Source organism: Nyctereutes procyonoides, unplaced genomic scaffold (genome assembly GCF_905146905.1).
Source record: "Nyctereutes procyonoides isolate TBG_1078 unplaced genomic scaffold, NYPRO_anot_genome, whole genome shotgun sequence".
NCBI classification, from domain to species: Eukaryota; Metazoa; Chordata; class Mammalia; order Carnivora; family Canidae; genus Nyctereutes; species Nyctereutes procyonoides.
The window spans coordinates 16,768,486-16,795,372 of NW_026575159.1; the positions used below are offsets into that span (position 1 = coordinate 16,768,486).

Below are 26,887 nucleotides of genomic sequence, written 5' to 3' on the forward strand. Positions count from 1 at the left end.
TAGAAATAATCTGGAAGAGAAGCTGTTTTTATAAAACAATCATTTTAAATTTACTGTATTCCAAAAAAAATTTTTTTAAATAAATAAATTTATTATATTCCATGATTAGTATGGATTCTATCCGAAATAAATAAGGACAATTAAAACAGTGCAGGATGTTTTCTTTTGTTTTTAAAGGGACCACTAAGCCAAGATTTGTATCTCTGTATGGAACTGATTTTGAAAAGGACAGAAGTGGTCTTTGATCTTTTTGAACCACTTGTCTTCAAATTCTTTCGAAGATGCAATCACCAAGGCAGTCAGGGCTGTAGAACCAACACACTTCACCTCTGTATGAACCTCATCTTTTATTTTTTCTGGGACGATATCTTCTCCCATAACCTGCAGCAGGAGGAAAAATACAAAACATGTCCCAGTGAAAGGGGCAGCAGACATGGAATAGAAGACTATGCTATGCATCAAGTATAAAGGATTTCATACCAAAAAGCAAGCAGAAATATTTTAGCAGCCAGGGGATAATTCCAACAATTCCAACATATTGAAAAGATGTTTGTTCAGAAGTAGTGATCCAAGGACTACATAAGTAAAATACCCCATATTTCTCCTCTTATCTTCCCCCGAGTGAACAAATCACTGAAATGACCAATGTGGCAGCTATTCAGTCTACAGAGAGTGCCCAGTCAACCATCTCAAATCAAAGATCACCTTTTGCTGGCAAGAACACATCTGTGAGTACTTCTCCCTCCTCATAAAATAATCAGAAAGCAGAGCTTGGGCAGAAAACTGCTGCTGGGGGTGAGATGGGGGCATAGATTCTTCCTCTTAGAAGTTCTCCAAAGAAGTCAAAGGCAGCAAATAGGCAAGTAGCAAGTAGCTGGGCCTACCCTCTCCTGACCCAGAGAGTACTCAATCCCTCTGGAGAGGTCACAGCAGCCTCCAGAACCTTGAGGAGCTTGTTTACCCTCCCAAGGCACAACACTGCTCCCTACTGGTCATAATCAGGCCCAGATATTTTGTTAGTTTCTCTGATAAGACTCGCAAAAGTTAAGATGTGGAAAGCTTGCACCTGAACCCACTAAGTGATCAGCCCATCTTTGGTAAGGACAGTGAACTAAAATTAAGTTCCAACCCACTTCATACCATTGGCACAAAAGGTTAGGGAACCATCTGCAGGGATGCTGTAGAGAGAATTTAAGTCACTTGGATTTGGACTAGATTATGCCTAAATTTCTTGCAAACCCTGAGATCCAATGTGTTCATGAATACTCAAATTATAGTGGATTAATAAGCACATCCAAAGAACAGTTTCCACTGACTTTAAATCTTCAAAGACTACTTATTATTTGAGGTGAGGCAGGAGCTAACGAGATGAATAGCTTTCCCAGTCAACTATCAGCATTTATTATAGCTTTGTATTTTCATTAATTCTAAGACAATTTTTGTTTTGTATTTTAACATTTCTGACATCAAGCAACACCGGCATGTCACAGCATAAATGGCATCTTAATTTTCTTTTTAGTGGCCCATCAAATAATGATGTGTCTTACAATTGATGATTTCTTGAACTCAATGAAATGAAGTATTTTAAAATCTAGGATATAACCCTAAAAGTCTTTTTTTTTAATAAAAAAGAATTGAATAGTAATATCCAAATAATACAATATTCCAGAAAGAGGGATTAGCAGGTGCATAATTCACAGTTGTCAAAATAACTGTAAAAACATTTGACCATATAAAATAATTTAAACTTCTATATATCAAAAAAAATCATATACTTCAGAAAATACTACAACATATAAAAGGTTAGCAAGCCTAGTAAGAGAGAGCTCTTAAAAATTATTAAGAAAAACAGAAACATACAAATAGAATAATGAAAAAGCATGACTAGGTATTTCACAAAATAGGGGCCCATAAACATATGAAAAAACTGTTCATCTTAAGAGTAATCAAATAAGTAAATTAACACTAAAAAGTGCCATTTTTACTAATCAAGTTGCAGATTTTGAAAAATAAGTTGACTAATACGTATAAAACTGTTTTTATAGGTCAAAATGATCACCTTGACAATTTCATATGGTTCAATCTAAATAGGATTTAGAGAAGGAAAATCAGTATTCTCATACAGGATATGTAAATTGAACCAGCTTTCTGAATCACAATTTGGAAAGAGTTTCTTTAAAAATGTTTATATATTTTAACCCAGTGATTCTATTCCTAGTAATCTATTCTAAAAGGAATACACTGATTTTTTTTTGGCAAAGAGTTATTAAAATAGACAGCTAATATTTGTTAAATGTTCAATATAGAGGACTTAAGTAAATAAATGATAGCTCATCCAAAGCTATAACTGGACCACTATCCCGCCATTAAAAAGGACATACTTGGGCAGCCCTGGTGACAGCAGTTTAGCCCCGCCTGCAGCCTGGGGTGTGATCCTGGAGACCTGGGATCGAGTCCCACGTTGGGCTCCCTGCATGGAGCCTGCTTCTCCCTCTGCCTGTGTCTCTGCCTCTCTCTCTCTCTCTGTCTCTCATGAATAAATAAATAAAATTAAATTTTTTAAAAAAGGACATACTTAAACAACCCTGTAGAGGTACGGGTTGTGATCTCAGGGTCATGGGATCAAGCCCCACATCGGGCTTTGTGCTCTGCACTCAGTGCAGAGTCTGTTTGAGTTTCTCCCTCCCTGTCCCTCTACCTCTCCCCAAGAAGGCATGCTCTCTCTCTAAAATAAATAAATCTTAAAAAAAAAAAAAGATACAGGGACACAATCATGTTACTATGTCAGGTAAAAATAAGAGTATAAGGTGAAATGTACAGTTTGGCAGTTCTTCAAAACTTAAACAGAATCACCACGTGACCCAGCAAACTCCATTCTTAGGTGTATATATATCCAGAAGAATTTGAATCAGAAATTCAAACAGATACTTGTATGCCAATGTTCATAGTAGTATTATTCACAATAGCCAAAAGGTGGAAATGATCTAAGTGCCATTTGACAGATGAATGGATAAACAAAATGTGGCATATACATAAATGCAATGGAACATTATTCAGCTATAAAAAGGAATGAAGTTCTGACACATGCTACAATAATGGATGAACCTTGAAACACTACATTAAGTGAAAGAAGCCAGACATAAAAGGGCAAATATTATAGGACTCCACTGTTTGAAATATCTAATATAGGCAAATTCATAGACACAGGAAGTAGATTAGAGGTTACTAGAGGTTGGGAGGGAATGGAAATTATTGCTTAATGGTTAGAGTTTCTCTTAGGGATGATGAAAAAATTTTGGAAGTAGTGCTGATGGCTGCACAACACTGTGCATGTGATTAATGAATTGTACATTAAACATGGTTAAGATGGCAAATTTTATGTTATATATTTTTCATCTTAAAAAAGCAGAGAAGGGTAGCTTTTATAGAATAAAAGAGATATAAGAGACAGAAGAACCAAATACAGTCCATGGATCTTATATGGACACACCCAATGTGAGGCTTGTACCCACATTAGAGAAGAAGAGTTGGATGTTCTACCAACTGAGCCAGCCAGGTGCCCTAGAACCTAATTCAAATAAAACAATGATAAGAAGAAAAAAATGTATGCAATCAAAGGATATTTAAGCACACAGGGTCATGCTCATGTCACCAAGTAAGATTTATGGAGCACAAAATGAAGTGTATATTATAATCCCAATGAGGGTCCAGACATTAGTCTTTTTTTTTTTTTTAAGATTTTATTTATTTATTCATGAGAAACACAGAGAGGAGAGAGAGAGGCAGAGACACAGGCAGAGGGAGAAGCAGGCTCCATGCAGGGAGCCCAACATGGGACTCGATCCCGGGTCTCCAGGATCACGCCTGGGCTGAAGGTGGCGCCAAACTGCTGAGCCACCCGGGGCTGCCCCCAGACATTAGTCTTTGTTAAAAAGCTCCACAGGTACTTCACATGCATTGTCAAGGTGGAGAACTACTATTGCACTCAGTCCACAGATGTACTGAGCGTGGTAAATATAAAGAGTATGAAGATTTTTAAGACATCTTGTAAGGATGTCGTCTTTTTAAGGATAACCTTACTTATAAGGAAACCTAAAATCTAGTTGAAAAGTTGAGACATATTCTTGTATTTCTTATAGGGTCCAAAGAGCTACCTATTCAACACTTCACTCTTCCTGAGCTGAGAGGAGGGAGCCATTGCCACAGACAGGAACGTTCAGGGAAAGCTTCCTACAGGGTATGGAACCTCAGTGGGGTCTTTGAGGATGGAAATACAGTAAGTGGGTGGAGATGAGAAAACCCACAAGTCTGTTAGATGTGGCAGATCAGTTTAGAGGATGCAAAAGATTTGTGTAAGGAATTACTAGGTCCTAAGTTTGGGGTTACTCTCTGGGAGGACTTGGATATCATATGGAGGCACCTAAAATAGACTTGACCTCCGAGGTGATGGTGACACACTTTGGTTTTAGGGCAAGCAGGTAATACACTCAAAGCAATGTTGTAAGAGAAAGCCAGCAGCAGCAACGTTTCAGTCAGATCTGAGGGGAGAAAGTAAGGAGGCAAGGAGAGCCAAGCCAGGAGGTCACTGTGAGCCAAGCAGAGGTGGTAGGGATGAGGGTGCTGGCGGTGCAAGAGAAACGAAAGGTGGACCTGAAGGAAGGGTGACTGCGTGCCTGCAGGAGAGGAGATGGCTCACAGCTAGCGAGGCCCCAGGTCTAGATAACAGAATGACAGACAGCAGTGATGAAAAAAACAAAGTCTAGCATGGAGAGGGTTCTCTCCAACTTCTCTCTGCTAGATACTGACAGAAGATTGACTGGAAAGTGTTTTGATGAGTAGCTCCATTTTAGACACTTTGTACCTGAAGTGACAGTAGGATCATCAGTTATCATTTCAGATTAATCACTTAGTAGGTAACTGGTCTGAGACGTGAGACAAGTGTTCCAGAGATGGGACTAGAGAGAGATACAGATTGGAGGCTAATCAACCCAGAGGTGACCACTGAAACCATGAGTGTGGTTATGACTTCTGTGGGAGATGGCAAAGAGAACAGAGAACCTAAGTAGAACCTCAGACGATGTCATTACTTAAGACCCAGAGGAAAGCAGCAAGTTCCAAGAGGCAGAGGACTATTAGGAAAATAGGAGAAAATTAGACTAATATTGCCTCTCTGAAGTAAAGGGAAGTGGAAAGAAAAAGTGGGTGGCTAATAGCTATAAATGCCACATAAGGATGAAGGAAAGCAAAGACTAAAGAAAGGCTACAGGAAACTGAGGATGGACAGACTATCTGTTGCACATGTCTGTGGGCTCAAGGGAAAAAGCCCATGAAAGGGAAAAGGTTGAAAAAGGCTCACAGAGAATGGGTAGGAGAGCGTGGCCCCATAAGAGAGAAAAGGGGTCCAAGTGGATGCTTAGTTTGAAGGAAGAAAGGAGCCAGACAATTGAGATATGCAGTATTTCTTAAAGAATGACGGTGGGATGGATATGGATATAGACTAACTGCATGGGAAAAGCACCTGTATTGTCAAGTTTCAGTTACAGTCAAATGTCAAAACCTTGACATTTCAATTTTTCTGCAACCATCAAGGTAGTCGAAAAGTAGGCAATAAAGAATATGGACTTTGTGGTGGGACAGGCTCCCATCTAATGCTGCAGCTTATGATCTGACCTTAGGCAGGTCCTAACCTGTCTGATTCTCACTCCCAGATTCACCTGTCCCACAGGCCATGCTGAAGGTTCTGAGGACAAATGGAGGAAAAAAAGGTACAGAAATTCTGCAAGAATGTCAACATTCATTCATTCGTTTAATCAGCACTCAAATAACAGTTACTGGGCATTTACGATGTTCAAGCAGGCAGGTACTAACAAGCACCGACAAGAAAATGAAGAGTCCCTGCCTCCAGCATGCTGCAGGAGAGAGATGACGATGAGGCTGCTTTCAGGGATTGAGTGATCAAAAGGCATGTAAAGCAGGGAAAAAGAGTCCCTTCGTAGAGATTTGGCTGTTTCTTAAAAAACGGTACCAGAGCCAAGAAAAATACCTCTGATGCCTGGGGGTTTATGTGAACACTCACCTCAGCTATCAACAGCAAAGTGTCTTCTTTGAAGCTGAACCCTTTCATTTTATCTTCAATTTCCTGCTGAGTCCTTAAATTCTTCTCCAAAGCAAATGATGTTTGCTGAGATTGGGTGAGCTGAAGCAAAAGCCTGAAAAACATTAAGTTCCAACGTGTGAGCAACAGGTAAGGGAAAGCAGTGAGGAAATGTTTGCAGAGAGCACAGGTACTGGGCTGGATGGGAGTCCTACCAGAATAAAGGAAGGTACTCACCTTCGTTTTAATCCCTAAAGCTTCTTACCTGAGCAAATGGAGCAAACTGCAATGGAGAGACATCTTTTCTAAAATTCATAGACCAAAGCTTCTCAAATAAATCTTTAGAGGGCAAAATCTCAAAAGGGCTTCCTGTGGAAGTCAAGTGATTGAAAGCACAAACAATTTGGAGTGAAAAGGACAAGCTTCCTAATCAAAGGCTCCTCCTCACAAAGTGTCTGGGATGCGTTCTTTTGAAGTCCGTGTTCTGCGACCCTTTAAATCTCTCCGAACCCACAGCCACTCAACTTCAAGGACTAATTAGATCCTCCAGCATACTTTAATTACCCCAAGCAAGGTCAAATCTTTGACAAGCCTCTGATGACCACCTGGCAATTGCCTCACCACTAACTTCCATCATGAGCATAACCTGGTTTTCTCTTTCCTCCTCCCTCGTGTCCTCTTCACACAGCTCTTCTCTTCATTGTTTCTTAAAATATCGAATGTGGGGAATCCCTGGTGGCTCAGAGGTTTGGTGCTTGCCTTTGGCCCAGGGCATGATCCTGGAGACCCAGGATCGAGTCCCACGTCGAGCTCCCTGCATGGAGCCTGCTTCTCCCTCTGCCTGTGTCTCTGCCTCTCTCTCTCCTGTGTTTCTCATGAATAAATAAATAAAATCTTTAAAAAAAAATATTAAATGTGGGGGCGCCCGGGTAGCCCAGTCCTTTAAGTGGCTGACTCTTGATTTTTGGCTCAGGTCATGATCTCAGGGTCATGAGATTGAGCCATGTCGGGCTCCCTGCTCAGCAGGGGGAGTCTGCTTGAGATTCTCTCTTCTCATTCTGCTCCTCTCCTGGCTTCTGCGCACTCATGCACTCTAACAAAAATTTCAATCTTTAAAAACAATATTGAGTGTGTAAAATTTCCCAATTTCCCTCAGGCCTCACTGGTCCCTATTGCTATTCCATAAGCACTCGGCTCTTCCATTCACTCATTTCACATCTTGAATGGACCACTCACTATTCTAGGCATTGGGAGATACTGGTAGGCGAAAAACAGGGTCCTGCTTCATGGAACAGAAGGAGAGATCACAAATAAGATGACTTCAGGCAGTGAGGACTGCTGTACAAACAAAACAACCCATGCAGGGGGAATAAAGTGTCTGCTTTAGGTGGGGAAGTGAAGGAAGGCTTTTCTGTGTTACCACTCAAGCCAAGACCTAATGATGAGCCAGCCACCAGAATATCCGGGGGAAGGAGGCCCCTGACACATGAATTAGCTTGATGTGTTTGAAAATTATGAAGATCACTGTGGCTAGAACAGAGAGGAAAAAATAACTGCAGTAAGTGAGGAGAAAAGGAAAGGCAAGGTCAACATCTTGCAGGCCATGGAAAGAAGCGGGGCGTTTATGTAAGTGCAACGGGAAGTCACCGGAGAGCCTGGTAGGAGAGCATGCTCTGACCCACATTCCCCCATTCACTCAAACCTGCTTACTTATATGACCTACCTGGCCTCTGGAGGCATGTATATTTGTGACCCCTTTTATCTTTGATGGGTATCAAAGATGTACATTTCTCCTCTTCCTCCTGAAAGTACCTGAAAATATAGCTTACACTCATTCCTTCCGTGTCATGCTCATTCAGCCCTCTGCCTCGTCATCCATCACCATTAAAACTGCCTTCTCAAAGGCTGCAATGACCTCACTTTCAAATATCAGAATCGATTCTACCTGACTTCTATCATCTGGTTGCTATTTTCTCTCCTGAAAACTCCTTCATCTCTAGCTCCCTTCTTCTGAGCTGAACTCCTCCTTGTGAAAAGCTCCAGCTGGATGTCCTACAGGCACTCAAATGTCAGCACACTGAACCAAAATCTTTACTGCCATCCTAAGTCTGCTCTGCTCTTTGTCCCGTGTGTCCTATCGCAGCAAAAGGTGCCACCATCCACCCAAGGTAGACCCTTGACTGGTCTTGGACTCCTTTTCTCCCCTCCTTGTCTTTCCTACACCCTCAGCTGGTCACTCAGTTTGGGCTATTCCATCCTGCAGTGAAGTCCATTTCCTCTTGGGTCAGGTCCTGGGTCAGGTCTTGATTGCCATCCACTGATGATTCCACAGCTCCTTTACCGGTGTTCTGGGATCCCTACTCTTTCTTCCAAAATATCCTGCCAGCCACCAGATCTCTCTCTTGAAATCACAGCTCTTGTCACACCACTTGGACATTTAAAACTTTCAAATACTATTCAGGCCTTCAGCCTAAAGACCAAATTCTTAAAGATGACGTTTAACATCTTATGCTAATAGTATAGAAGTACAACCTTCACCAAATGCTGTCCAAATACTGTGCACTACACCAAGAGCTTCAGATACTTTAATTCTAACGATCCCATGAAGAAGGCATTTCCCCATTTCTCCATGAAGATGAAGATGAAGGAACTGGAGATCAGAGAGTTTAAGTAATTTGTGCAAGATCAGACCACTAGCAAGTGGAGGAGTCCACACTCATTCACTTAGTAACAATTTATTAGGTTCTTTAACACCTTAACTCCAAAACCCCTCTTCCTCCTTCTCACTATGTCATCCTGGCTCAGGGTCTACAACGCACCTCTCCAGCTCCACCACCAATGCTGCTGTCATTGCAGCAGATTGTGTTACACCAGGCCTTCCACCCCGTGGACTCTGCTTTCTTTCTCTTTACCCAGCCTCTTCTCATTTGGAGACGTATTCCACAGAGTCAGCAAGATACCCCAGAAGGAACACAAGCTGTGGAATCAAAGGCCTGGGTCCAAAACATGGCAGCATTTCCTAGCTGTGCCACTTTGGGCATAATTCTAAGTTATGATGCCTAGTCTCCCCAATGGGATCCAAATGTCCACCCCAGGGAGCAGCGAGTGAAATAAGGTATACAAAGCTCTAGCACACATTTCTCTACAGCTGATGGAGGTTCCCAGAAACATTCGACAGAAGCATCACTCCCTCTGTAAAGGCTTCCTTCTTCCTGCTACACTGAACAGCTCCTGCTACCTGTCCCCATAGGGTTCTACTCACATACCCGTTAGCACCTGTGCCACCTGTCACTGACTCTTCATGTATTTTCCTCAGAGCACTGAGTGGTGTAAGGAAAGGGCCTTTAAAAAAAAAAAAAAAAGATTTTATTTTTCTTTTTAAAAAAAGATTTTATTTTTTCTTTTTAAAAAAAGATTTTATTTTTCTTTTTAAAAAAAGATTTTATTTTTCTTTTTAAAAAAAGATTTATTTTTTCTTTTTAAAAAAAGATTTTATTTTTCTTTTTAAAAAAAGATTTTATTTTTCTTTTTAAAAAAAGATTTATTTATTTTATTTATTGAGAAAGAGAGAGAGCACAAGCAGGAGAAGTAGCAGAGGGAGAGAGAGAAGTAGACTCCCTGTTGAGCAGGGAGCCTGATGCGATGTGGGGTTGGATACTAGGACCCTGGGATCATGACCTGAGCCAGAGGTGGGTGCTTATACGAGTGAGCCACCCAGGGGTCCCAAAAAGGGCCTCTTTTTAACTATCTTTATGATCCCAGCACCCCGCATGTGCCTGGCATACCACTGATTCAACATAACTTCTTCTTCTTTTTTTATTTTTTAAATTTTTTTTAAATTTTTTTAAATTTTTTATTTATTTATGATAGTCACACACAGAGAGAGAGAAAGAGAGGCAGAGACACAGGCAGAGGGAGAAGCAGGCTCCATGCACCGGGAGCCCGACGTGGGATTCGATCCCGGGTCTCCAGGATCGTGCCCTGGGCCAAAGGCAGGCGCTAAACCGCTGCGCCACCCAGGGATCCCCTTTTTTTTTTTTTAAATACAGATCACCTTTTTATTTATTTATTTATGATAGTCACAGAGAGAGAGAGGGTGGGGGGCAGAGACACAGGCAGAGGGAGAAGCAGGCTCCATGCACCGGGAGCCCGACGTGGGATTCGATCCCGGGTCTCCAGGATCGCGCCCTGGGCCAAAGGCAGGCGCCAAACCACCGCGCCACCCAGGGATCCCTGATTCAACATACTTCTGAATCACAAAGTAACACAGTCAACACTAAACATCTGCTGAATAAAGTTTACAATTTTGCCTCAGAGATACCACTTCTCAGTGAGCCTCACTGTTAATATTTCTAGAATTCTCCAGAGTTAAAAACAATGACAACAACAACAACAAAAGCACTCCCTTTTTGGCATCATGTGAGACCCAAGAGAATCCGTTTCTTTCACAAATTATGGGATTTGGTCAAGTGTATGTTCCCCTTTTCCTTAAACTTTTTTTTTTTTTTTCCTCTTAAACTCTTGTTATGATGGATTTAAAGTGTCTGGAGTCCCTAAACCACAGGAATTCTCTGTAGAATGAGTTAAACAGTGTTTATTCATATTATTAATACTGATTCAAACACAAGAACAAATTTTGGTCTTTAGTAGATTTCTATGGAAACTGCAAGTGAAAAATTCCTTGTTTAAAATACCTCTTCCCCTCTGTTAATGTTTTATACATTTAGTTTTCTTTTTCTAGTTTTAATGTTTTTGAATTTTAACATTTTATCTGGAGCAATGATACAAATCATATTCTTGAGCAAACATAGTTTTGTTTTTAAATCTTACTAAAAGGACATGTTCAAAGGATTCCATCTAGACTATAGGGAAAATAATCTCAAAACATACCAAATGTCTAGCCTACCTAGAATTTTTTGAAGTTTAAAATTAGAAAAATAACACCTTTACCCTTGGCCTAGTCCCCTGTGTTGTTTAATCCATTCTTCATTACCTGGTTCGTATAAAAGAGGCACACGCTTTCATCTGAGTCTCTAGCAACACTGCTTCTCTCTTTTCTGCCATACAGTTTTGAATATTTTTCAGAGCTTTCTCATTCTTCTGGTTATTACTGCTGCTTGCTTCCATAGAAAACACAGAGCTCTCAGGCAACGTTTCAGGAAAACACAAAAGACAGTCTTTTCCTGAGTGTGGAAAGGAGGATTTGATAGTTTTGTCACTGGAGGTGAAACTGTTCTGTTTCTGAGATGACGCACACAATGTTGACAGAGCTGGCCCCAGATTCAGGTAAGCCTCTGCCAATTTGCCCCAGTTCCAAGGATTAAAAGGATGCAAAGAAATTAGTTTCTGTAGGCAGAGAATTGTTTTCTCCAAGTTCTGCAGACTTGAACAGATAGCCAACTGGAGATAGAGCACAGTGGTTAAATGGTCTGTGTTAGTTGCTTTATTTTCCTAAGGAGAAAAAAAAAAGTTAAAAACTTTATTATTTTTTTTTAAGATTCTATTTTTAAACAATCTCTATACGCAATGTGGGGCCCCAACCCACAGCTCCAAGATCAATACTTGCATGCTCCACCGACTGAGCTAGCCAGGGGCCCCAAGAGTTAAAAACTTTAAACTGCGGAATGTTTTTCATGTAAAAATGGAGATGCCTAAAAACCCAACTTGTGTATGCTGTAAATGAGAGGTATCTTTCTGTAGCTACAAGTACAGAGAACTGTTTGAAGCTGTAAACCTAGAGAAATACATACTACCTACCAAAATAACCACCAGACACTCCCAAACATCCTGTCATAACTGTAACATAATTCATGTGACAGTGGCCTGACAAAATTCAGCACCCAAATTATAAAATGGCAGTTTATCTTCAATTTTTATTGTAATCTTCATTGTCTTAGCCAGAAAGCTGAAAGACCTAAGCCAACTCTTTTTAACCCTGGGCTAGCGGTTCCATTTTAATATTCCAGGTTTTCTAAAAATCCAAATGGTAATTTCCTTGAGGATTCAAATGGACTCCATTTCCAAATCTGACTTGGCTTAGACATCTTAAACAGGAGAGCCCTGAAGCTCTCAGTGCTTCACGATGCATCATAATTGAATCCAAATGCCGTCCCTGGTAACTATTACCAAGGCCAATTATTTTTGGCCAGAAGGGGTTGCTTGGTTTCCTTCTGATCAGAAAATGCTTTTCAAGTCTCTTTAACCAGAGCCACCACCTCTTGCCTAACTTGCCATATGGCAAAAGCCCTGTGGGTTAGGGAAAACAAGGCTTCTTTTTCTAAGTTAGTCTGTGGAGAGCAGATGGCAGACTAAAATTACCTTTCAGTTAATTTTAAGCCTAAAGAAAACCTGGCCTACTAATATCCAGATCAAACTCCTGTACAAAACTACAATGAGCCAGAAATACAAGTAAAACTACCCAGTATGCAGCCTGAAGAAACAGGCCAGTGAGTGAAAGCTTGGGGAGGATCCTAAACATTTCTCTATTAAGTGAGAATACAGAAAATAAAGCTCCATGCAATCTATCTGGTGATACTGCAACTTCCCAAAGACAAATATATTTGGTTTTATTACTATTGTTTAGCATTTTGTCCTTCCTAACAGAACATTAGGTTCCAAAAGGTTTTTTTTTTGTTGTTTACTTTTTAAAACTCATTTATTTCAACCTTAGTTCTGACCAGATATAAAACTCTTTTTTCTAAAGTTTTTCCCTTCAGAAATCTTCTATAATTTTTTCTTTTTAAGTTTATTTTATTTTCAGTTAGTTAACATATAGTGTTTTATTAGTTACAGGCGTACAATATAGTGATTTACCCCTTTCACACACCGCTCTGTGCTCATCACAAGTGCACTCCTTAATCCCCACTACCTAGTTCACCCACCATCCCACTCCCACCCCCCTCCCCTCTGGTAACCATCAGTTTGTTCTCTGTAGTTAAGAATCTGTTTCTTGCTTTTTTACTTCTCTCATTTCTCCCCGCAAAAGTTTTTCTGTTCAATGCTGAATTCCTAGTAGAGAGCATAGCACCATGGACATAGCAGATATTCAGTAACTAAGTAATACATCTTCATGTCATTTATTTATAAGGAGAACAACACACAGACTTTAAGAAATGCTACCTTTCTTCTACAACTAGTCTATAGTGCTTTATGCTATTTAACAACATTTCATATTGAGAATGTATGTTGGGGTAGAGGCTATTACATACAAACTATGATTTTGATGGAAGAGTTTTTACAGCATAAAAAATAATTCTATGGAAATTAAATTCCATTTAAATGACTTTGTGTGATTTTTCCAGAATAATGCAACTCCTGAAATGCAATAATGATGACAACAGTTAATATTTATTGAGTGCTGGGCAGACCGGGTGGCTCAGCAGTTTAGCGCCGCCTTCAGCCCAGGGCATGATCCTGGAGACCGGGGATTGAGTCCCACGTCCGGCTCCCTGCATGGAGCCTGCTTCTCCCTCTGCCTGTCTCTCTCTCTGTCTCTAACAAATAAATAAAATCTTTTCTTTTTAAAGATTTATTTTTTTATGATAGACATAGAGAGAGAGAGAGAGGCAGAGACACAGGAGGAGGGAGAAGCAGGCTCCATGCCGGGAGCCCGACGTGGGATTTGATCCTGGGACTCCAGGACCGCGCTCTGGGCCAAAGTAAAGGCAGGCGCCAAACCGCTGAGCCACCCAGGGATCCCAAATAAATAAAATCTTAAAAAAATATATTTATTGAATGCTAATATGTGTCAGGCACTAGTTATACTCATTTATTCCTCATGACAATCCTTTAAAATAGATTCCATTATTATCCCATTTCATAGAAGAGGGAACCGAGTTACAGCAGAGAAGTTGGAGAGCTTGCCTACATAGCTAGTAAGTAGCAGAGCTATAGTCAGTCATATCAGAAGGCACAGGATGCAGGGTACTTTAGAAGAGCTGACGCATGTTAGCTGGCTTGGGATTCTCCCTCCAGATACAAGATGAGCAGTGTATTGGGGGTGGGGTATGGATATGCTTCATCTGTCACCTTAGCACTGAACCCAGAACTGGGCATGTGGGACTCAACATTTGTAGAGTACACACATTTAAAAAAAGAGTCATTTACCGTCAGAAAGCAACATCGTTACCATAGCTTATCTCATGAGCCTATCAGTTACTGTAAGATGTTTAATTATTTAAAATAATAAAATATAAATGAGTTCTATTACAAATTCTGCCCAAAAATCATTAAGAAGAGAGTGAATTAGAAGTTGTGAGCATAAAGTGTTCGCATCCTGAGGGGCACTCTAGGACTGTGTATTTTATTCAATGCAATATACCGACCTGTCCCCCGTACAGAATACAAAAGGACAATAACCACCGAGACAAAAACAGAAATGGGCCAGAGCTAATAACAAAAGAGAAAGGTCTGTAAGGAAGAAATTTAAAAAATAAAACAAAACACGGGGTACCAGGCAATGGGAAACTATGCAAATTGGTAGAGGTCTGAGGTCATGTAGAGACTCAAAGAAAGAGTGAAAGCCACTGGCCTACACTGCTGGTTCGTTCTCCAACAAGGGGCCTACAAGCCTGATGGATAGTTCTCGGTCCTGGCAGGGGAGCTGAAGGTCTTCTGACTGGTTCCTCTTCCTGCTTCATAACATCCTAAGCTCTGGACAGCTGGCATCTGCTGACAGGCAACAGATGTTTCTCTGAGCCACAGAAACAGACTTCCTAAGCTAGAAGGAACCACAGAAATGATCCAGACACTAATGCTGCTGCCACTGCCTTCAGTAGGTTAGGCAGGGAAGAGCACAGTGGTGCAAGAGATGCCAGGAAGAGAGAGGGGAGAGAGAGCATAGAACAGGAACGAAGGACGGGTGCCTGATGTCTAGAAAAAGGCACAAAGGGCCAAAGCTGCTACTAATTTGCAGACCCCAGAGACAGAGAATGAATGCTGTTAAATCCCATCAAGTTCACTGTGCCACGTACTTCTGAAGAAGCTAATCTTACCTTCCAGCTTAAGAATTAACCTGCATTTATTAAAGGGGAGAAAAAGAAGAAGACATAGCTGTTTTCTACATTCTAAAGACAAATTCCAAGGTCTGCTCTCACTGCAAGAGGCTGAGGTCTGAGGCAGTGAACCCACCAGCAAATAAATTTAGGGATTTCTCTTAGTGAAATGGAGGAGGACAGCTCAATCGTATACATACTTTAGGCTGACCTCCCAGCAACTTCAACTGCCGGGGTCATGGATCAGTGTCTTGGCGCCTCATTAATTCCCTCTGAGCAAGAAAACTGGTCATCTATAAACTAAGATTGGTCTGTTTTGACCAATCCTTATATAAAATTTACACACAGAAAAAAAAAAATTTACACACAGAAAAACCAGAAGTAAATAAAAAAATGCTTTCATCTGAAAACAAAAACAAGCAGAATCTAGAACTGCAAATAACTGCTTTTCTTCATCCCTTAAAAAGGGATTCTGCGAATTCCATTTAAGAATAAAAAGGCTGTTAAGCTTGGCTCAGTATTGTATTTAGCTTTTTTTTGATTAACTTTTTTTCTTGTTTACAAAAGTAATCCATGTTCATTGTAGAAATTTTGGAAAACAAAATCTAAAATAAATAAAATAAAATAAAATAAAATAAAATAAAATAAAATAAAATAAAATAAAATAAAATAAAATAAAATAAATAAAATAAAATAAAATAAAATAAACGTTACTGATGATCTTCCTACTCTGAACGTTTACTCTTAACAAGAGTAAAACTTTTACAAATGAGATTTTTAGGCATAACACAGGAAAGAAAAAATATTACAAGAAAATGACTGTCTAGAGCTCTGAACTGTTCATTACAAAGTTCTTGCACCACTGACAATTTTCCTATACTTATCCAAACCCGCAGATTTTGCTGCTGGCAAGAAGTTGTTTTTGTTTTCGTTTTAGAAAATAAACTATTCAAAAATCCCAAGAAAGCAAAAGGAAAATAAGCAACCAAACCACTTACCAAGTTTGCAGCAATCTCCAAGGCTTCTGTGTGCCTTCCCAGGTGAGCCAGACACCGAGCCTGGCCTTCCTGGACATCTCTCTTCATGGCAAAATTCGTAGACGGCAATTTTTCAGAGATGCTGGAATACTCTTGCAGTGCTTTCTGCCAATTATTTGTTACATAAAGGAAATGAATAGAAGGAATAAAAAGAGTGGCAAAACTATAGTAGAAATAAGGATTCAGTTATAGGGATGACTTTTTTCTTGGCAGAAGGTATTATGATAATGGACTCCGCAACGAACCAAGGAAGGCTTGAGTAACTTGTCAGTACTATTCTTCTAAAAGGTAGAAAAGAAATGGCTGGAGAATATAACCGCTACCACCATGGGAAATATCACCATAGGGTAGGAAGAGCTTTCTGAAGCCAAATAGACCAGGACTGAATCCTGGTTGTGCCACTAACTTGTTACACTACCTGCCATTTCTCATCAGCAAAGTAACAACAAGACTCTTGCGAAGAAATGAGATCTTCTATGTAAAGCAAGCTGGTATCTATTTGTCCTTCCCTTTTCTTACACATTTTGGGGTGCCCTACCCCGTGATTCCGTGAGGAATCTGTGCTAGAGGCTCCCACAGAATGAGGAGGTAACAGAACCTGGGGAAACAGACCTGCAAGGATCCCAAAAAGATCCCTGTGTTGTAGATAGAGGACACAAAACAAATGACATAGAGGCATGTAGAAACAGAAACTTGGGGTTCTGAGTTTACAAACACTTATCACAGAAGATCAAATTCACCCTCACAAACAACATGCTCACAACTAACATCCTACGACTGACAGAACAAGAGCTTATGTCAGGTAGCGCAACCTCACGGAGCTGAACTCTACCTGATACTCCTGCCGTCTGTAGGCAAGGTCCCCTTTGAATTTCTTCAGAGTTAGAGCTTCAGCATCATCACTGCTCCCCGTTTCTTCATCAAACCACTAGAAATTGTGAAAATAGCATGTTACAGAAATTAAGTTTTGATTTTCCACCTACTTAAATAGAAGCAATTTCCCACATATAGTTGATTAAACCTCAAAGAGAGACATACTTCTTTAAGGTGAGACTCACAGGAAAACATCCAACAAGAATGACAATTTTAGCATTGGTTCAGTTTTCATTAGAGTTATTTTGAATTGGGAAGCCTGGGTGACTCAGTGGTTGAGCGTCTGTCTTTGGCTCAGGGTGTGATCTTGGGGTTCCCGGATCGAGTCCTGCATCGGGCTGCCTGTGAGGAGCCTGCTTCTCCCTCTGCCTATGTCTCTCTGCCTTTCTCTCTCATGAATAAATAAATAAATAAATTATTTTGAGTAATAAACATACCAATAATACGAAACCCCTCGACTGAAAAAGCAGCACAGGCATATACGGTTCTATCTAGAGCATTTTTTTTTTTTTAATCTAGAGCATTTTGAAATGGGGTGGTGCCTGGGAAGCTACATTTTTAACTAGCACAGTTCCCAATGCTGCCTTTTTTTTAAAATTTTATTTATTTATTCATGAGAGACAGAGACAGAGAGAGAGAGAGAGACAGAGAGAGAGATGGAGAAGCAGGCTCCATGCAGGGAGCCCAACATGGGACTCGATCCCGGGTCTCCAGGATCACGCCCCAGTTGAAGGCAGCGCTTAAAGTGCTGAGCCAGGGATCCCTGGGTGGCGCAGCGGGTTTGGTGCCTGCCTTTGGCCCAGGGCGCGGTCCTGGAGACCCGGGATCGAGTCCCACGTCGGGCTCCCGGCATGGGGCCTGCTTCTCCCTTTCCCTCTGCCTGTGCCTCGCCTCTCTCTCTCTCTCTGTGACTATCGTAAATAAATAAAAACTAAAACAAACAAACAAAAAAATAAAGTGCTGAGCCACTCAGGGATCCCACCAATGCTTCTTTAGACTGAGACACATTTCCCTGTAGAGACACTTTTAGAAGAGATGGAACAGGGATTGACAACGCTTTATGGAAAGGACAAAGGAAAGAGGAATTACCTTTATTTACAGTGCTTTTATGAAAATGTCATAAAAGCAAAGATAGACTCTAACCAAAGAGACTGAAATTAAGGCTGAAAGGAGGTTTCTGTGCAATCTAATGCCAAGGACCTGTAGAAGAGAAATTTGAGGAAATGCCATTCTGGAATATTTTATTCACTTTTCTACTGATTTAAACCCTATGGATAGGGATCCCTGGGTGGCGCAGCGGTTTGGCGCCTGCCTTTGGCCCAGGGCGCGATCCTGGAGACCCGGGATCGAATCCCACGTCGGGCTCCCGGTACATGGAGCCTGCTTCTCCCTCTGCCTGTGTCTCTGCCTCTCTCTCTCTCTGTGTGTGTGTGTGTGACTATCATAAATAAATAAAAATTGAAAAATAAATAAATAAACCCTATGGATAAAAAAATAAAAATAAACTCTATGGATAGAAAGGAAAGTGACATTGGATTTGGTTAGTAAAGAACGTCAAGATGAGGCAAAAGGTATAATAAAAAGCAGTCTGTGTGCCAGTTTTTCCAGCTTCACCATAGTAGCTCAACCTCCTTTTTTACTCACAGTAAAACATACTGAGGCTGGATGTAGTCTGTCCCCAGGTAAATGCTATTAAAATGCAACTGCATTTGTGGTGGTGGTACCATCATGTCAAAATTGCTTGGTCCTATTTCTAAAAGAGTTGCCTGGCTATCAGTGCCCTCCTATCATCTTAGTAAAACACTTTATCTCCTTGGCCTGTTCCATCCCAGCAAAGAAAGCTAGTAAGTGCTGTTTTTCTGTTGTCCCTTAAGTATTGCGTAAGTCAACAAGTCTAGGTACTAAACCCATAATTTTCCTTCGTGCTCTGTTGCTTTCCAGTCACGGTGCCAGCCCCAACTTGCTGAACAATAACCACCTAACTGCAACCCTTCTTCCAATTTTCATGATCCCACTGGGAAATGATGGAGAAAAACTGGCTTTCAAATGATTGTTTCTATTCTCCCACATACGCTGCAGGTCCGCAATGATTCAGACAGAAATGGCTTCAAATCCCCCTTTCTGGTAAGAGAAAGCTTGTGAGCAAATGTGGAACTAACAGGAGAAGTACTGGATAAGGCCAACCTCTGTCCCACAAAGAATCTGGGCAGGGACAGCAGAAATCTTCTAACCCAGGCTCCAGGTTTTTCACCCAGGGAAATCAACATGACTCGAGTAAGGAAGGCCTCTTTGAGGTTATGAGCAGTATCCTATACCAAACAAATCCTAAAGACAAGTGATTTTGGGTTTTACCTGTGAGTTCGTACAGCACATCACACCTGACAAAGTATCTCACCCATCGCACTCCACAATAACCCTGTGAGCCAGCAAATATTATTTTCCCCGAACTACAAATAAGGAATCGACACTCTGAAAGGCAAGTAGTAAAAGCCAAGGCTGCAATTCAGGGTCTTGTCTCATGGCGATGGCTTTTAATGCTGTGCCACATGACTTCCCAAGTCTGTTCCTGTTTTTAGTCTGCAAGATCAACTACTACAGGTAACTCTGAAAGAAGGTATGCGTTAAGGAGAAAAGGTAAGTGAAATAAAACAAACATAATCCGGTCACTACTGAGCACCCGACACCTTTAAGTACAATGGGTTTTAAGGAAACATGAAGACAATACCGGAAAAGGAACCTAGCCAGCATTTCCAGAAACAGGTGAGTTTCTGATACATAGTAGGGTAGTTCTTACACATGAGAGATTTACATATGTGCAATAATACAAAGTAATATTCTACGGACTCAAAATATTCACGGAGCTCCTGTTATGAACAGAAACTGCCAGGCACTGGAGGACGTAAAGATAAGCCCCCCACTCTAATGTGATCCATTAATTAGCTTTATGGTACAGGCAAGGGCTGTAATACAAACTGAAGGGGGCGGGGAGGGAGGGAGGCAAAGACAAACATATTTGCTGGAAAGGAGGAATCAGAGAAGACTTCCTGGAGGAAGCGGCAGTCAAGGTGTGCTCCGAGATGGGTGTACCTGCACACCCTGACCCCGCGAGCCGGGCCGACGGCGCTGGGGGAGGTGCCCGAACAGGGGCCGGCCGGTGGGGGCGGCGTCGCCGTTTGGGGAGCAGGTGAGCTTCGGGAGGTGGGCGCTGCCCGCCGGGCTGCAGGCTCAGCGAGGGCGCACGTCGTGACCCGAGGTTTCAGGACCGGGCGCCGCGGGGACCCCCGCCGCCGACAGCGCGGCGCCGCCGGCCAGGCCCACCGGCTGAGGTTCGGAAACGGCCGGGCCTCTCGGGGAGCCGAGGCCTGCGGGGGCGGCGGGCCGCCCGGGACCCGGGGCCCCAGGCCTGCGGGGGTCGGCAGACAGGCCAGCAGGCCCCGCCCTCTCACCTGCGGCTCGCAGCGCTTGGCGCAGTAGGGCGCCGCCGGTCCCGGCCGCCGCTCCCGCCTCTCTTCGAACACCGCGTCCTCGAACTCGCCGCCCAGCAACCAGCAACCGGTCTCCATGGCGCTCCCGCCGCCGCTGTACCGGGAGGGGGTGGGGCCTAGAACGGCGCCCACGTGCGGGCCAACGCGGAAGGGGCGGGGCCGTCAAGGCCAGAGCGCGGCATGCTGGGACTCGTAGTCTCTAGGTGGAGGCGGGGGGACCCAAACCGGGATCCGGCCCGCGGCTGCGCTGCTGGCGTGCAGTCGTGGTGGAACTCCGATCTTTATCTGACTCACACTGACCGAAGCCAGGACAAAATGTTTGACCGCTCCCTTTCAGCAGATGGACAGAGAGAGCCTTACCTGCACGCATCAAAAAGCACTGGCTCCAGGGTAGCTTTTTAAAACTAGTGCATACCAGTTTTTCACCACTGAAGATACTCGTGACACTGTGTTAAGCATGTTTTTTTGCACTTTGTATCCTCTCCTAACAATTTATGAAAGGCGCAGTGATTCTCACTTTCCAAATGAAGCTATTGGGGTTTAGAGAAGTTAAGTAACTTGCTCAGGATCAATTTTTATGTGGCTAAGAGCTGGGAAATACAGAAATGAATCACTAGTCCCCATGTCTCCAGAAAAGAGACACCACCACCATCAAAAACAAAGACCAGAGTAATTCACGCATTTATAGAACGGAGGACAGAAATTCACTCTGATGCTCCATCAAGGACCATTAATTCTACCTGGAGAAAAATACCAAATTCCAGAAGTCAAAAACTAACATTTACTAGATTTCTTATACATTCAAGATATCCCTTGAGACTGGAAAATAGAAATTGACAAAATAACCACCAATATTGCACAACACAATATTACTGTGACATATTACACAGCAGGTTTTTCCTTGCTTTCCTCCTATTTCTCCTCATTCACCTATTCCTCTTCCACCATTTGTCTCACAAGTTTTTTTCTTTCTTTCTTTTTTTTAAGATTATATTTATTCATGATAGACACAGAAAGAGAGAGGCAGAGACACAGGCAGAGGGAGAAGCAGGCTCCATGCAAGGAGCCCGATGTGGGACTCAATCCTGGGACTCCAGGATCATGCCCCGGGCTGAGCCACCCAAGGATCCCTCAAGTTTCTTTCTTTAACCCAATCTTCTATTCCACAAATTCACCCTGGGAGAGTCTAAGCTACTCCCCAAAGTTTCAAAATCTCTCTGCTGATCACTCCTCAAATCTAGAATCAGCCCATATATCCAACAGCCTTGAGTGGAAGGCTTCACCAGGATAGCCTTCAGACATTAGCTACTGATGCATTCATCCATAGAAGGGTCATTAAAAAAAAAAAAAAAACAAGAAAAAAATGTTTGTTTTCCCATCAGAGATGTAATAGTCCTAATTTGGAAAAACTTAGAAATTATAGAAAAGTAGAAGAAAAAGAGGTATCCATAATATAAGCATCCAGAAGTAATGGAGTCTAAAAGGGTAGAGATATTTGCCCTAATCCTAATATGCCCTGTTCTAGCAGAAAAGGCAATATAGTATAGTGTTGAAAGGGCCTCATGGACCAGATTTGTCTGGGTTCATGATCCTGGTTTAGTTATTCACTAGCGGTGTGATCCAATTTGTGAAATGGGCATTGATTAAAATAATGCATGTAAAGTGCTTGTCGGATAGCAAGTGAGTAAGATATGGTCATTCAAAATTCCTGTTTCAGGTGCAAAGTAAGAACAAAGCAAAGGCAGGCAGAGAGAACTTTTTTTTTTTTCCAGTTTTTTCTTTTTTAAGGCTGTTTGGTTTTGGAATCTCCACCCTATTGGGATCTGTGCCCTCTACCTCCCACCTCATTCTAGCCTCCTAGCCTCCTCCTGGCCCAACGAAACTATCTAAGCTAGATATTCTTTTTTTTAATATTTTATTTTTTTATTTATTCATGAGAGACACAGAGAGGGAGAGAGAGAGGCAGAGACACAGGCAGAGAGAGAAGCAGGCTCCATGCAGGGAGCCCAACGTGGGACTTGATTCTGGGTCTCCAGGATCACACCCTGAGCTGAAGGCGGCGCTAAACCGCTGAGCCACCGGGGCTGCCCTAAGCTAGATATTCTTGCCACAGTGGTCAAGAAGCCACAGAACAGCAGCTTATGAGTATGAGAGAGTTCTTCAGCCTTTGAACTCAGGATTCCTGAGGTGCGGGGTTTCTAGCCTTTTTACCACTAAGAAGCCTTTGTTATTTTCCCCAAAGTTGTGGAGGATTTGTGCACACAATAAAACTGCACTAATTAACTAATAATTGCTTCATTTTCCTTTAAAACATTGAATCTAAATTCTATATAACAGCCAATACAAGCTTCTGCTCAGCCTGAGCCTACCAGCCAACGTCATTGTGTATTAGAGTTTTAGTTGAAAGCAAAGAGGTAGCTGTTAGGGACCCCAGGAAGCCTGGGGAAAGGTTAAATGTAATTAACATCAGGCCTTTGGCAATAATGGAAACAGCTCAAAGGGCCCTTATCACTGTTGAGGACCTGGCATCTAGACCCCAAGTTTTAAATCACTGCGTCATTTGACAGAAAGGCCCTAGGATTATGTCATTTTTTAAAAAGAGAGGGAAGCCTGGATGGCTCTGTAGGTAGAGCAAGAGATTCTTAATCTTGGGGTTGTGAGTTTGAATCCCATACTGGGTGTGGAGCCTAGTTAAAAAAATAAAAAGAAGAGAGTAAAATAAAAGAGAAGAGTAAAAAATAAAATAAAATAAAAGAGAAGAGTACTTTGTAACTATTAAATACATAGGAAATGCTAGGTGTTAGGCACTGTTAGGGAGTAAAAGGGAATTCTACAAGTGTTTAAGATTTTGTTGGTTGTCATTAAAATCTGTTTTTATAGATTATTAGATTGAGTTTCCCACCACAAGATACCACCTCCTCCAGGTAGCTGTCCCTCCTCATTCTTCTAATTCCTCCATGCTTTCATGCACTGTGGCATTTATCACAGTCCATTTAACAGTCCACAGTTGGAAATTAAAGATAGTGTCTTTCTCACTCTTTGGAAACTCAGCGCTCAGACAGAGCTTGGTCCAGAGCTGCTCTATCAATGCTCGTTGAATGGACAGGAAGTGGCACTTTGAAGTTTTAAGTCACATAATGAGGCCTTTTCTGAGAGGGAGGGGAGGAACCAATATTTATTGAGCATAAGAAAATGACAAGCATCACTATGTGTCCCCTTTCCAGGTCATTGGCCAAGAGATTCTAATGGCCAAAGAGTGAGATGCCATCTCAAAGAACTGAAAGCTGAAGGTTCTGGTGGTCTCCTGGTGGCTCGGGGGGTGGGGGTGGGGGCTGTGGAACTGGGAGGTGGCAGGGAGCCAAGTGTACATATATGTGTGGTCTACGGAATTTGCAGTCACTATGCCAGGCAGAGAGCTGGGTCTTTGCTTTGGCATTGGCTGGGAGCCCCTGGGGTAGAGTCTAGTCTCTTGGGTACATCATTCCACAGACTCAAGGGTGCTTCCAGAGTACAAGATTGTTCTCACTATACTTAGAAATTACAGACCTCCACACCTCTCCCGGTCTTGAGCCCTGCTCAATTTCTATTTCTGCCTCTCAAAGATACTCCCTTCCAGAACACCAGAATATTATCTTTGACTATAGGCTTTAACCAAAGGTGGGAAGACTGGTTGTTTTCAAATCGTTTTTGGAACTACCCAGAAATCCAGATGCTCTATGAAGCAAGAGGAAGTTTTATCCAGCCCTCAAAGATGGGTGTCTGAGGTTACTACTTTCCTGGCCCAAGGGAGGTACTTTTAAAAAGCCCAATACCAGGACACCTGGGTGGCTCAAAGGTTGAGCACCTGCCTTCGGATCAGGGCCTGGTCCTAGGATCCGGGATCCAGTTCCACATTGGGCTCTCTGTGAGGAACCTGCTTCTTCCTCTGCCTATGTCTCTGCTTCTCTGTGTGTGTCTCATGAGTAAATAAATACATCTTTAAAAAAATAAAATAAAAAGCGCAATGCCTTACTAACTATACATTCCTTAGGCATTCAAAGCCATCTACAGTCTGACACCAAACTAACTCATACTGTTTTATTCTTTTATTTGTTTATTTATTTTTGTGTTTCTGTTTATACAACTTTATTAAGTTATAATTAACAACTACACATATTTAAAATGAATTTTGACATAGGTATGTATCTATGAAACCCTCCTTCCACTCACGATGATGAACATATCCATCACCTATAAACGTTTTATCCTTCCTTACCTCATTTCTTTCACTGAATCCTGCTTTGTAGCCAGGCTGGGTTCTCTCCAGAATAGGCCTCCTACATTGCCCCTGTCCCCCACTCCAAGTCTTTCCTTTATCTTACAACCTTCCCTGCATTTACTAGGTCTCAGCTCACCACTTCTTTTTTTTTTTTTAAGATTTTATTCATTTATTCATGAGAGACACAGATTGAGAGAGAGAGGCAGAGACACAGGCAGAGGGAGAAACAGGCTCCACGCAGGGAGCCCAAAGTGGGACTCGATCCCGGATACCGGGATCATACCCTGGGCTGAAGGCAGACGCTCAACCGCTGAGCCATCCAGGCATCCCAGCTCACCACTTCTTTCATCAGGAAAACCCCTCCCAGTGCCCTCCCACTATAACCAAGTGGGATTTATTTTAGGAATACAAGAGTGGTTTAACGCAAGAAAATTAATCAATATAAGACATCATATTAATAGAATGAAGGGGGGAAAACCATAGAATCATCTCAATTGATGCCAGAAAAAGCATCTGACACAAATCCAGCACTCTTTCACAATTAAATCTGTCAGAACACTAAGACTACAACTTCCCTAACATGATAAAGGACATTAATAAAAAGCCCACAGATAATGATATTTGATGGCAAGGTTAAAAGCCTTCTTTTGTGATCAGGAACAAGACAAGGATGTCCTCTTTCACCAGTGCTATTCAGCACAGTGTCAGAAGTTCCAGCCAGAGCAATTAGATGAGAAAAATAGGTATCCAGATGGGAAAAGAGTAAAACTACATCTATTTAAGGAGGGCATGATCCTACATTAGAAAATCCTAAAGAATCCACAAGAAAACTACTAGAGCTAATAAGTTAATCCAGCAAAATTGGAGGTTATGAGATCAACAAACAAAAATTAGTTGCTTCTGTACAATAAACAATCTGAAGAACAAATTAAGACAGCAATTCCAATAACAATAGCATCTAAAGAATATCTATGAATAACATGTAACCAAGGAGGTGAAAGACTTATCCACTGAAAACTACAAAACTTGCTGAAAGAAATAAGACCTAAATAAGTGGAAAGGCATCTCATCTTCATAGATAGGAATACTGAATATTGTTAAGATGTCAATACTACCCAAAGCAATCTAAAGATTCAACATAACTGCTTCCATGGTTCATAATTTAAACTTCTAATAACTTTTTTTCAGAAATGGAAAAGCCAATCCTCAAATTTACATATAATTGCAAGGGACCCCAAGTATACAAAATAATCTTGAAAAAGAAGAAAGTTAAGGGCTCATACTCCTGATGTGAAAACTTACTATAAAACTAAAATAACCAAAACAGTGTGGCAATGGCAAAAGGATAAGTATATATACCAAAGGAATAGAAGTGAAAGTCTAGAAATAAACCTTCATAAATATAGGCAACTGATTTTTGACTAGGGTGCTATATCCATTCAGTAAGAGAAAGATAGTTGTTTCAACAAATAGCACTAGGATAACTGGATTACCACAAACTAAAGAATGAAGTTGGACTTTTACCTCGCGCCATATACAAAAATTTATTCACAATGCATTAATGATCTAAATATAAGATCTGTAACCATAAAAAATAAAATAAAAAACATAAAAAAGAGCTGTAACCATAAAACTCTTAGAAGAAAACATAGGGGTAAATCTTTATGACCTTGGATTTGGCAATGGCTTTTTTTCTTATTAAATAATTTGTAGGCCCAATACAGGGCTTGAACTCAATCTAGAGATCAAAAGTCTCATGATCTACCAACTGAGCCAGCCAGGCACCCCTTGGAAATGGATTCTTAGATATGACATCAAAAGCATAAATAACAACAATAACAAAAATAGATAAACTAAGCATTATCACAGTAGAAAATTTTTTGATCAAATGATACTATCAAGAAAGTGAAAATACAATCCACAGAAGGAAGAAAATATAGTCAATTTTTGTTCCTCTCAATAGTTATGTCCTATAGAGTCACTAATTTAGTGAATACTGAACAAATTCTCCTAGGGTTAAGATCCTGGGAGTTTTTTGATCATAACGTTTTCATAAACTGATTAATACATAACCTGTTTTATGTGTTCTTCTGTTTAAAGATACCCTATTTAATATACATTGTTGATTCATTAACATTGAACTCTCA

The 26,887-nt window shown here is 41.4% G+C and overlaps 2 protein-coding genes across 2 annotated transcripts in view; both read right to left on the reverse strand.

The window, feature by feature from the left end:
• Window positions 1–9: 9 nt before the first annotated feature.
• On the reverse strand, window positions 10–20,596 carry CUNH8orf76 (chromosome unknown C8orf76 homolog). The gene is made up of 6 exons (XM_055314287.1): window positions 20,444–20,596; window positions 16,957–17,052; window positions 16,086–16,229; window positions 11,088–11,545; window positions 6,077–6,209; window positions 10–381 (listed from the first exon to the last, which is right to left on the reverse strand). The coding sequence occupies exons 1-6, from the start codon at window positions 20,558–20,560 to the stop codon at window positions 184–186; spliced, it is 1,146 nt and encodes a 381-aa protein (XP_055170262.1). The 5' UTR covers window positions 20,561–20,596; the 3' UTR covers window positions 10–183.
• Window positions 16,980–26,887, reverse strand: part of ZHX1 (zinc fingers and homeoboxes 1) — a 36,354-nt gene continuing 26,446 nt past the window's right edge. The window contains exon 4 of the mRNA XM_055314285.1: window positions 16,980–17,052. The gene's annotated coding sequence lies outside the window, so the exon portion shown is untranslated. The remainder of the gene's footprint in view (window positions 17,053–26,887) is intronic.

Bases quoted from the DNA above. Each gene is read 5' to 3' on its own strand.
- CUNH8orf76 (XM_055314287.1), bottom strand. From the start codon at position 20,560: ATGGAGACCGGTTGCTGGTTGCTGGGCGGCGAGTTCGAGGACGCGGTG. The intron at 17,053-20,443 runs GTGAGAGGGCGG...CACAATTTCTAG, and splicing joins CCAAGCGCTGCGAGCCGCAG to TGGTTTGATGAAGAAACGGG. The intron at 11,546-16,085 runs GTAAGTGGTTTG...TTTTCTCCTTAG, and splicing joins TGGAGATTGCTGCAAACTTG to GAAAATAAAGCAACTAACAC.